Source organism: Gavialis gangeticus, unplaced genomic scaffold (assembly GCF_001723915.1).
Source record: "Gavialis gangeticus isolate Ggan-Ray unplaced genomic scaffold, GavGan_comp1, whole genome shotgun sequence".
Classification (NCBI taxonomy): domain Eukaryota; kingdom Metazoa; phylum Chordata; order Crocodylia; family Gavialidae; genus Gavialis; species Gavialis gangeticus.
Genome location: NW_017728997.1, coordinates 15,101,813 through 15,114,637, shown reverse-complemented (window position 1 = coordinate 15,114,637; position 12,825 = coordinate 15,101,813). Strand labels below are relative to the sequence as shown.

General features: G+C 47.0%; 1 protein-coding gene across 1 annotated transcript in view; it reads right to left on the bottom strand.

The window, feature by feature from the left end:
- Positions 1–12,825, bottom strand: part of ADAMTS9 (ADAM metallopeptidase with thrombospondin type 1 motif 9) — a 133,454-nt gene that overhangs the window by 87,578 nt on the left and 33,051 nt on the right. The window contains exon 11 of the mRNA XM_019504582.1: positions 4,716–4,861. Coding sequence (XP_019360127.1) covers positions 4,716–4,861 — 146 coding nt within the window. The remainder of the gene's footprint in view (positions 1–4,715; positions 4,862–12,825) is intronic.

Here is a 12,825-nt window from a genome sequence, read left to right as displayed (position 1 = left end):
CTTTTTTTTTTTTTTTTTAACTAAGCACAATGCTTCAATTATGAACACATCTCATTAAGAGAACTTGTGCTTCTTTCTACAATGGTCGTAAACAAAAAGGATGCAGGATTCGTGTTGTACCCCACCAGATCAAACTAGGTCTACAGACCATATACAATTATCCACTTTCCTTTCCTAGATGGGAAACTTCTGATTAGACTTAATCTGCTGCATTCATCAAGCAACCGTAAACCAAGAGCTGTAAAAAAAATTACCATCTTGCCAGGAGGTGCCAGTTTCATAACTTTGTCATTAAAATTTCTCTTCAGCCAGTATTTGAGGCTTAAGCACACTTATAACTCTGACATTTCAAACTAGCCCTAAACCATCCTGGCAATTTTTCAGGCTCTTTAAAAACTTCAATGACTTAATATTGTTTTTCACAAAATCTAAGTAAACAGGGCATTCTGACCCTACGCCTGAGAAACGACCCGGTTTCACAGAACGTGAAGTCCCACCAATTGCATGTGACATTTTCAGTGTCACAAAGAAGCACTGACACATTGGAGACTCATCCAGTGCGATCCAGAGTTTTTATACCTAGCCATCACAAAGCTACAGAGGTCACCCCATTGTATGTACACTCCCACTATACCAGAAGCATCTCTTTTCACAGGTAATTTCTATTATGAACTCTATTTCCATTCTAACAATATTCTGCGTCCAACTGGGGTACTACATACAGCCCTGGCCGAGTCACTCCCAAAGGCATAAAAATACAAGAGTTTCAGTACGTGGCTTATTAGATCAGGATGCCTCAGGTCACCCTGCTCCCGCACTAACTTGTTTTGAATATATAATATATTTGATGTCAATATAAAGCTTCATTTATTCAAGGCACCCAAGCCATTATGATTGGTTAAAGAAACCTGGATCCAACCCCCCTGTCCAGAAGCATGCTTAAAAAAGGGTAGGTGTGCGCATGTAATGTAGCACACCGCCATCGACACTAGTGACACAGCTTCCCTGAGCAATTCTCAGTGGTGCTCAAATTGCCCCCACAAAAGGCTTTTGAACATGTACATCACAGTGTGGCAGCACATGCGATTCAGCAGCAAGTCTGCTCACAGACGAACAGAAAGAAACTTATTAAAAATCCCAGTCATAATGCTTGGCACAAACTGGGTTTCATGTTCTGTGTTGCAGGGGTCAAGCCAGATGTTGCCAGGAGAATCTTCCTTACCAAATACTTCATTTCTAGGGGTAGATCACAGAACTACAGCTCATTTCACACGCATCAAAACAGGATCTATCCAGGAGAGTCATGTTCTCCATATGGGCCCCCTGATCAGGTGTGCTCATGCAATTTTCTATACAAACCCCTGCTCTGCCGTGTGTGTGTGTGTGTGTGTGTGTGTGTGTGTGTGTGTGTGTGTGTGTAACCTAGTGTCCGTCTGTCTTGGAGCTTCTGCACTCAGCTGAAAGTGCAATAATTTGTGCAGTGATGACATGCACACAAGAGCAAGCCACGCTTTGAAAACCTGGCCGTAAAAGATAGGCGATTGCTTCTTTGCAAAGAGACTACCTGTGCTTCAGTAGGAGAGGCTAATGCGTCTTTTAACCTGGAGCTTTTTAACCAAGCACTGCATAACCAGTTGCTCAGGAGGTAAGTGGCCCAACAGACTGGTTTGCAGACATGCTTGCATGTCACACCAAGCCAGTTCCTGCACATGGATAGTCTTGGGATATACTAAAAATGGAGACGTGACTACAACCACATTTGGCAATAATGCCAGAGACCTTTCATGAAAAGAGAGCCGCCAGTGCTGATGTCTTAACAGTTGCACTTTTTCATATGATTATCACAACCACACCTCATTTTGCAATGCAGAGTTAGCTGTACTGACACCATATGTGATGTATGGCAGCAGTTGGCTTCATTTGTACCTTGATTTCCCAAGTGAAAGGTCTCTGTAGGAAGGGTCTGGTTTGATTTGCTGCTACAGTCCTTTAAGTGCCTGTCAAAAACACAGTCTGCTCCCATCTTAGAGCCTTACAACTTTCTACAAAGTGCTCATCTATGTAAGTGCCAGAGCCGATTACAGGCAGAGGCAGTAGCACCGCTCCCAGTAAGACTAAATGGGCTTTTTATCACTCGAAATGCTATACCTGGGAGGCTCCCAGCTCTTCACACTATACGGCTTCATAGCCTAGAAGATGCCAACCTCAATCCACTGTACCAAAAAACTTTTCAACATTTAGCACACTTTGTGAAGAAAAAGCCAAATTCCCTGGCTTAAGGTACCTGGGCTGCCTTGTCTTCTTTATCCAAGGTGTAAGAAAAAAAAATTTAGTCAACATGCTTCAAGGATACAACTGCCTGACTAGTTCTTTCTTAAATTTTAGAAAAAAAATTTTTTAGGGAAAAACCAATGTTTCAAAGAGAAGGGGAGAGGAAACGGACAATAAGTTCACTCCTTCCAACAATGTTTTGATTCTGCTCATATCTGTACCATTATAGAGATCTGCTGATTAGGAGAAAGTCTGGGGGCCTGGGAGGTCACATCATGATATCAAATGTAAATGGCCAAAGGATCTTCCCGCTGGGGCAGAACTTCTCCCTGTGCACAATTCAGGTTGGGCTCAAGAGGGTTGCATCTCCTTGAAAGAAATGAAGGAGAATAAGCACACTTTGCTGTTTTCAAACTGAGATTTTCAACAGTGCATAAGACAGTTAAGAAATGCAAAAATCTAGGACTCTTGGTTCAGAGATGATACCTTTCATTAGACCAACTGAGAAATTGCAAAAGTAAATAAATTCTATTTTTCTGTAAGCTTTTAGGCTCACACACAAGCCTTCATCAGGCTCAGAGAAAGTTAAAGATTGCAAAAAGTCCCCAGAGGTAGGAAACAGGGGCTTTTGACCACCTTTAAAGCTTGCAGAAAAATATAATTTTTTTTGCAATTTCTCAGTTGGTTGCAATCTCTGAACCAAGAATTGTAGATTTTTGCATTTCTCTTTGTCTTGGACCAACACAGCTACCAAATACATCTCTAAGACAGTTAAAGCACCCAAGTCCAATAGGACTTGGGTAGGAGCTTACAGCATAACTCACTTAGGCATTTACGAAAACCTGAACCCACTAACCAATGTTTCCCACAAGGCATTAAATTCAAGTCCTCCGTTAGGCCCGTGTGGTTTCCTTGCAAACTGCCGCAACCCAAATGGATGGTGCTATACACGCCAGGAACGTCTTTCACCAATACTGTCCACGTGTACAACACTGTGGTTCCTCTGTGTGTGCAATTATGATTTCTCTGGAAACAACTGTCCTGTTTCTCCATTGCTCAATGCTCCAAGTGAGAGGGGACCATATGGCCCCTGCTGACCCACTGCAGCAATGCCCCCTGAAATGCAAACACTTGCCACACCTGTGGGGTTTCTCAGCAGTCACTGAACTCCTTGGCTGATGCCTACTCCCCTCAGCCTCAGTTCTCCCTTTATTTTGAGGTCTGGCCACACAAACCAAGCTGCCCCCCTCCTTGCACTGCTTTCATGCCGGTCTCCCAGGTATAAAAATCTCCCTTCCTCAATTAACACTCATCTACCACTGACTTCAAAAGGCTTGCAGCCGATTTTATGAAGCGGTGCAGAAACCAACACCGATGCATCACTAATGGCAATTTGCTTGGCAATAAGCTCTTTGAGACCTGAGCCAAGGAAGTCGAACGAGCCCTGCCTCTAAGTGCTGGCTGGCATTTTATTTCAAAACCCCATCCTTCGACCAACCAGCCTGCCAGGATCCTCTCCACTGCCCTCTGCTCCCTCCCTCTGCTTCACCTGGCATGGTTTTCTTGCACTCCTCCAGGTTAACAAAGACAGAGAGCAGACAGCTAAGGCAGAAGCCCACAGAGCCACTGGTGTAAAGAGACAGCTTTCAAAGCAATTACTTAAGTTAATAGTAATATTTTGCAGGAAACATGCTGATCCCATTCAAAGTCGAGGGCAAAAAATCCCTGTGATTTCCAAGGGTCCAAGATTTTGTTTTGCATGCGTCCTTACGGAAAACATTTTTAAATACAGGGTGCAGATTTCTGGAGGCCGTGCCAGTAGTGCACAGGATCTCTAGCTGGCAGGAGCTGGTAAGGGGAGAGGTTAAAAAAAAAGAGATGCAGCTAGCGTTTCCCCTCCCTGCAAAGGGGGAGAAATGGCACTCTGGGCTCACTAACACCTACATGGCATCTTTTTCCCCACCAGGGAGAAATGGCAGAGAAATCTCCAGTCAGAGACACCAGCTGGAGCGGGGACAGTCACGGCACAGCCCTTGCACACACAGAGCACTTTCTGCAGCTTGGACTGGACCTCTCTGCCCTGGAAACCAAGGGCGCCAACATTTCTCTCTGCTTCCTCCTACTCTTCTGAAGCTCACATGCACCAGGCTCTTACACACTGGTCTCAACACACATCCCTCACTGAACTATTAAAGGCCCACACGGCATGTGTTCACACAACAATGGCAGGCTAGTCTTTTCCTGGTGCAACTGCAATGGCTCAAGGTCCATGAGAGCAGGGTGTAGCCTATACTTCAGGCATTGCAATAGCTAAATATATACACGCACACAATCAGCTCTAGGGTCTTGGTGGCCAGCTCGATACTCTGGTCTGCTCAGGCCACGTCTCTCACGCGATGCTTAGGAAGATCGAAAAGCAGGGCATGCATTGCCCATGTACTTACTCGGGCCTGTTGCATTCGCGGACTGCAGTTTTTATACCCCCGCCGCAGGTTCTCGAGCAGGTCCCGAAAGGACTCCAGGACCCCCAGGCTCCATCCGTGACGGGGGCCTCCCGTTCTTTGGGAACGCACATCCCGTACCGACAGTGCTGCATGCAAAAGAGGACAAGACAAAAGCCAATGAACACCAATACATCGGAGGCTGGAGGCCAGCAAGAATATTATCTTACTCTTTAGCCCACAGTCCTTTGCTTGCTTCTTCTTAAACAATGCATTCAAGTGAAAACGGACAATTGACAAACCAACTTTATCTATTGCTTTGTCACCTAAACCCCATTTGCATAAACCTGCAAGAAGAGATTTGTTTAAATGCCAGGGCAATAAAAATCAAGGGGTTTGATTCAAGCCTACTTATGAAACTCCCAGGACCCGGTTAGGAAAGCCCTTTGGAGTCCCCACTTTACGTTAACTTTAAGGGCATGCTTAAATGCCTTCCCGAATTGGGGCCCCTTGGACTTTAGCAGCAACCAGCGCAAAACGTGCGGCAGCACGCTGCTCTGCAAACAATACAGCCAAAGCAGCAGATTCAAACTTTTGCATCCTTAAATGGTGAAGACTCCCGGAGAAGCGATTTATGGAGAAAAGGACAACGGCAATGCCAGCTGCACAATACTCCCTGTTTGCTGATCCTGAAACATAAAGCAGCATTAACAGGGCTAGTTGTGGGGGGAGGAAATTACTTATCTGATTTTCTGGCTAGAGGTAGGAGCCACAACATTTCAGCACAAGAGACAAAAGACAGGGATATATACAAGTCTCTTCAAGACCAGATGCAACACCAGAAAAAAGGGGGAAATATGTCACTAAAAATGACAAATTAAAACTAATGAGTGATCGTTCCTCATCCCAACGTGTTTTTTCCACATTGCAATTTCCTCCAAAAACCTGGTCTTCACGTAAGTTTTGCTGGTGTAGCTTTGCCACTTGCAGGTGGAGTGGTCATTTTTGATTTGGACTTTAAACCAGAGTGCTTAACCTACTTTAGTGGAAGAATGAATTTATTTCAATTTTAGTAACAGCAGTAGCAGACCCGGCCCTGTTCCACACGCTTAACCAACGGAGCACGACTAGCCAAAGGGCGAGTGTCAAATGCTACTGGCAAAACTAATGCTGTTGCCTATGTGGTTAATTCTGTCTGGAGAACTGGCATAAGCAACCATGACAAAAAATAACTCCTTTGTTGGCATAAGCTGCACCTCTACCAGGACTTGTTTGCTGGATTGAGTATACAGGCAAGAGTGGACAAAGCTTGAGGAACAACAGGGCAAACCTTAACCCCAGGGAAGCAGATGGCAAAGCATCCATGGACAACACATTCTCCAGGGAGGACTATAAATGCTGTTAACTCCCATAGACATTTTAATTAATAGACTCAGAGGCAATGACGGTATGAAGGGGCCTCAGGGGGGTCACATCCAATCCAACCCCTGCTCAAAGCAGGACCAGCCCCAGCTACATCATCCCAGCCAAGGCTTTGTCTACCTAGGTCTTAAAAACCTCCAAGGATGGAGAGTCCACCACCTCTCTGGGTGACCTGTTCCAGTGCTTTACTACCCTCCTCATGAGAAAGATTTTCCTAATATCCAACCTCAACTTCCCTTGCTGTAACACGAGCCCATTGCTCCTTGTCCTGTCATCTGCCCCCACTGAGACCAGTTCAGCTCCATCCTCTTTGCAGCCCCCCAGCGGGGAGGTGAAGGCTGCTATTCAATCCCCCTCGGTCTTCTCTTCTGCAGACTGAATAAGCCCAGTCCCCTCAGCCTCTCCTCACCAGTCCTGTCCCCCAGCCCTCCAACCATTTTCATTTCCCTCCGCTGGACTCTCTCCAATTTGTCCACATCCTTTCTGTAGCGGGGGCCCACAGCTGGACACAGGACTCCAGATGTGGCTTCACCAGTGCAGAAGAAGGGAAGAATCACTGCCCTTGACCTGCTGGCAACACTCCTACCCATGCAGCCCAGGATGCCGGTAGCCTTCTTGGCAACAAGGGCATGCTGCTGGCTCATATTCAGGTCCTTTTCTGCAGAGCTGCTGCCCAGCCAGTCACCCCCAGCCTGCACCGCTGCAGGGAACTGCTCCGTCCTCAGTGCAGGACTTTGCACTTGTCCTTGTTGAACCTCATGAGATTTCTTTTGGCCCAATCCTCCAGTGTGTCGAGGTCACTCTGAATCCTAGCCCTGTCCTCCAGCATATCTACTGCTCCCCCCAGCTTGGTGTCATCTGCAAAGTTGCTGAGGGTGCACCACATCCCATCTTCCAGGTCATTGATGAAGACATTAAACTAAACCAGCATGCCAATCTCTCTTGGAAAAGATACAAAACCCAAATACTGGTATTTTCAGACTAGAAAGATAAGGGAGTGGTATTTTTTTTTTTGGTTAAGGAAAGACCTGTGCCATTGCAATATCCTCCTGCAATCCTGAACGTGAGCATTTCAAGAAGCAGGAACGTTAAATGCTTCATGTTAATTGAAAATAAGATAACTGGGGTAATTAACTGCTGCAGCCACTCTCCCAGAGAAGTGACACCTTCTTCATTTGCTGGAGGTGTTTGAAGGAGATGGGGGATCTTTTTAGAAAGACACGAATCTTGTGCCTAGCCCAAGCTTTTGGGTGCTTGCAGCACACCGTTCCCCTCTGTTCCTGGGAGAACTGGGCTAGGCAGGAGCTTGCAGGAGATGATCCTAATACTCCCTTCTGGATCTAAAAACCCATTAATACAGATACGTGCTCCATGCTAGCTTTACGTTAAAAGACAACACTCCGGGGCCACAATGCTCAGACACTTGAGGGAGGAGGAAGAAAATTAAATTGAATCTAAGTTTCCCCATCTGCCAGCATCTCTTCCTGCTGCCTCTGGAGGCTGAAGGGATTTCTGAACAACGGGTGCACAGATCACCTGTTCTGCAGTTCCTGAGCCCAGGGAGATGAAACAGCCCTGGGCCTGCAAACACTAAAGCACAAGTCACTTGATGCAAGCGGGTCGTTCTTGTGCAAGGTTATTTATACAACGATGCCTATGTGCACAACTGGAGGGTAAAGTAGTAGCTGGACCTCTCAATCTCTAACTGGAGTGTCTGAAGCGCTGCTTTCAAACACCTTTTTCTGTCTTATTAACAGCAGCATCAGATATGACACTGGTTCATCAGTCCACGCAGGGTCAGCAGAGTCAACAGGACTTATGCATGGCCTTAATCACCAAGCTGAGTCTGGAAAGAAATCAAATGCTTTCTGATGGTACACTGCTTTAAATCCCTGGATGTTTTGGCATGACTATTGTGTCAATGGATATTCCTCGGGCATCGAAGCGCTCCTGGAATCCCTCTGGTCAACAACAGGTGGGGGTTTTGTGTAAAGTTCTCCCCATAAAGTTTTTGGGAGGATAACGGGATTAGCTAGAGTCACCCTGTCTGATGGCTGCATTTAACAAGGATGCTTGCGTGCAAAACCTCCCGAGTACTGCAGGTGGTGAAGAACTGCGGCATATCCACTGTCACTGTAACGCATTTCTTCTATATCATCTGGAAACTGCCTGACTCGCTTCACACCCAGTCTCAGGCACAATCATACAGCATCTTGCTCAACCAAAGCCGTCCTACAGGAATCAGGAGCCACCGTAAAAACAAAAATAAGCCTAACTGGAGGGAACTGACTGCTAGGAATATATCATGATACTTACATTCAGAAAACCACTTTAGAATAGGAAGTTGCTCATCCCCATGACAGTGCCTATAAGAGAGGAAAACCTCCCTTTTCACAGAGCTGCAAGGATCTCGCCCGACTCCGTGCATAAAAAAGGCCGAAAAACTTCACTTACTAACTCCTGCACTCAGGCCAGTGAATTTTTGCTGAGAAAACCCAGGCAGAGATAAAACTATTTGCACAACGCCACAGAGCTGCTGACGGACGCCAGCACTTCTTGCCTCCCGATATCATTTTTAAGTCTGTTTCCGGAGAAGGAGTGCAACTCATTATGAGTCAGCCGTGGCTGGACAGGGCCTTTAACCAGCCAAGTGATAAACTTATTGAAAAACTGGGTTTGCAAATAAAATGCTGACATGCTCGTAGCGAAAGCAAAACCGCGCTCAAATATTTAGACAAATCACAACCCATTCATCAAATTAATGCTGTGTCAACAAAGCTAGCGAGATGGCTGCTGTGGCTGGATTGGCAGAAAAAGAAATGGAGCCATCTCTATGGAAATGGAAGCAGAATCTGCTGAGGTACCCAGCTTTTTCCAGCCCGCCAGGGTCTGTTTGCTTCATCTCAGCCATCAGTCACCAAGACCTTAGGAAACCTAGGGGGAGTTTTAGCAACGTCTGCAGAATTATCCACTTGACAAACCTCTGCAAGAGGTCTGATGAGAGCTAGGGTTTACCCTCGTCCCCACTTTTTCAGTGTTACTCATCCCCAAATACCTTAAGTCAGCCCCAGGCGATGCAACCTTGAGCTCCAGATCCCACCCTTCATTTTCCACCCCCAGACTCTATTTCCATGCTGGGATAGAAAGGGAAAGGCTGGAAGGAACTTTCTCCTGCTAGGGAAAGTCAGAGGCCATCACAATTAGGGCCCATACGCCAAACCAGACATAGTCACCTTGTGTTCAAATCCCAGCGACGACACAAGACTCAGGCTACGCAAGCAGTCAGCAGAACAAAATACCTGTGTCTCACTCCTATGCCAACAGGTTTCTGCAGATTCAATATCCCCATGGCAGCTCCTAGGTGCACAGGTCAACCTTTGCCCACGTACAGGTCAACCTTTGCCCGCCTGAAGAGGACAGTGATTGCGGCACGTTAAGTGCTCTGCCTTCACATCCACTCCACTCTCCGCGGTGCCTCGTTGTACAGCAGTGGCCTCCCAACACCCCGGTTCACTGTTCCCCACAGCTACACTTCCTAAGGGAATAAGCTGGGTTTGGAGCCCTGCTACCTGGTCCAGGATGATGGCACAACATAAGGCTGGGATCTCCAGGCTGAAGAGGAGCTTGATCTTCAGCTTAAAGCATCCTCTCCATTGCCCATGTCATGCAGGATTTATTCCCAGGTCCTGTGATGTCTGTTACTCCACGGGGAACCAAAGCTGCTAATCCTCACTTTATGTAACTCCAGCTGAAGGGTTGCTCAACCAAGTGCAGGACAGGGCCCACTGCCAATCATTTTGCAGCATAGAGGGTCAGCTGTCATCCGAGCAGAGAAACACAGCAGTGCTGTCCCCAGGGAGAAACGCCTTGCAGAAACGTTGACACTTGCACCTAATACATAACCATAGCCACGCTTGGCACCGATGGCCCAGGGAGGCAGACTGAATAACTAACTTGTGAATGTTACTCAACTAACAGACCATGACACGATTTACAAGCCTCATGTCTGATGCTGAGGTTAGATCTCAGCCAGGAAATTACACTCATCTATTGATTGCATTAAAAATAATCTTTGATCATAAAGAGCACGCCGTTAGAGAGAGAGGCAGAAGAATGCCATTTCAACAAACAGAAACACAACTGCCTTTCATAGAAATGTATTAGTTTCATAGTTTCTAGGGTCGGAAGGGACCTAAGAAGATCATCTAGCCCGACCCCCTGCCATGGCAGGAAAGAGTACTGGGGTCAAACGACCCCAGCAAGGTGTTCATCTAATCTCATCTTAAAAACCCCCAGGGTAGAAGCCTGCACCACCTCTCTTGGAAGTTGGTTCCAGATCCTAGCTGCCCTAACTGTGAAACAGCGCCTCCTGATGTCTAACCTAAACCTACCCTCTGCCAGCTTGTGACTGTTATTCCTGGTCACTCCTGGCAGTGCTCGGGGGAACAGTGACTCCCCCAATGCCCGCTGATCCCCCCTGACTAGTTTATAACAGGCCACAAGATCCCCCCTCAGCCTTCTCTTGTGGAGGCTGAACAGGTTCAGGTCCTGTCACCTCTCCTCATAGGGCCTGCCCTGCTGTCCCCTGATCATGCGAGTGGCCTCCTCTGGACCCTCTCCATGCTGTCCACATCCCTCTTGAAGTGCGGCGCCCAGAACTGGACGCAGTACTCCAACTGCGGCCTGACCAGTGCTGCACAGAGGTGGAGGATCACCTCTTTTGACCTGCTTGAAATGCATCTGTGGATGCATGACAAGGTACGGTTGGCCTTCCTAACTGTTTTCCCAAGTATTTTGGCTGGCTAACTTCCCTGCATTTTTTTCCCCCCCTTACATCTGCATTTTAAAATGTGTGTGTGAGAGAGAGAGAAAAGAGAGAGAGAGAGAGAGAGATGAAATCATAAGAATTAAAACAAAAAAACCCAAGGCATCTGCCACGATTCGTTTCTCTCTGACACCACAGCTCGGGTCAGAAGTGGAAATGCTGCTGCTAATCCATTTTTTGTCTGCAGCAAATTCCAAAAAGCTTAAACGGGCCAAAATTCACACAGGAGGGCAGTGGTGGAGGCGGCGACATTGCAACAGTCTCTGCCCTCCTTTGTCTTTCCCGGGGACCCCGAGGTAACACTCAGCCTGCTGATGCCGTACGTGGGCAGACCGGGGCTGTGAAGCTCCATGTGTGCATAAACACAAATCACGCCTGAACTAGAAACCAGGAGCAACGATTATGCCTCTCTGCTGCCATCCCAGTACCTCTGCTCTGATTTCCCCATTTTTTAAATAGTTCCTCCAACCACAACAGATACAGATCTAAGCGTATAAGCCTGCCCCATTTTGCATTGCAACACACTGATTTATTTTAAATCCGTGATGAGCTGTTACTACGAAACAGAGTAAATGATCGTGACTAGTACTCCCCCAGGCCAAAATCTGAGGTTGGATTATTACTTGATTTAGTGATACCAGCTTCAGCTCCCTCACACTCAAAGTACGTGCCAGTTACCGCTCCTCTGTTACAGGACTATCTTTAAGAATATGATTAAGAGCCTGCATCCCAGTAGTTTTATCTCAAGACTTTTCTTAGCTATGCACGCTCTTTTAGTTCCAAAGATATTTCTGGAAAAAAATGGCACTGTATTTTCTAAGCCAATCCATATATCATGGACTCTAAGCACGCAGATGTGAAGCAAAGCGTTAGTCAGCTCGCAGTGGTTTGACAGGGCTGTGGCCACATTATAGCCTGGTACAAAAAATAGTTATCCATTCCAATGAACTTCACTCCAGATTTTGGCTGGGTTTTTGGTTGTAAACTGTGTTGGTCTAGGAACATAGGCAGGCCAGATTCTTTGGGTAAGACATGATATCTTTTATTAAACCAACCGAGTAGTTGCAAAAAGCGCTCTGCAAGCTTTCAAAAGCTTGCAAAGAACTTTTTTCCAACTACCCAGTTGAAAAAAAGCCTGAAAGCTTGCAAAGTGCTTTTTTCCAACTATTCAGCTGGTCTAATAAAAGATATCACTCCACATTTCATAGTTTCTAGGGTCAGAAGGGAACAGATCAAGTCTGACCCCCTGCCCTGAGCAGGAACGAGTGCTGGGATCATAATACCCCAGCCAGCTATCTATCCAACCTCCTCTTGAAGACCACCAAGGTAGGGGAGAGCACCACCTCCTTTGGGAGTCCATTCCAGAGCCTGGCAGCCCTAACTGTAAAATAATGTCTCCTGATATCAAGCCTGAACCTGCTCTCAATCAATCTGTGGCTGCTGCTCCTTGTTATCCCAGATGGTGCCCAGGGGGAACAGAGCCTCACTTATTTTCTGCTGGTCAGCAATGACTCCAAGATCCCTTTCTGCTGCCGTGTTGACAAGAAGGGAGTTCCCCAGCCTAGAGGTGTGTTGCTGGTTCCTTCTCCCTAGATCCGGCACCTTGCACTGGTGTGCATTGACCTCCATGCTATTCTCATCTGCCCACCTCTGCAACCTGTCTAGATCGAGCTGGATTGTGTCTCTTCCCTCCAGTGTGCCCACTTCTCCCCACATCTGTGTTATCAGCGAATTCGGACAGCGTGCTTTCCATGCTAACCTCCATGTTGCTGATGAAGATGTTGAACAGTGCGGGCCCGAGGACTGCGCCCTGGGGCACTCCACTGCCCACATCCCTCCAGGTCGAAAACGACCCCCCCCCCCGGG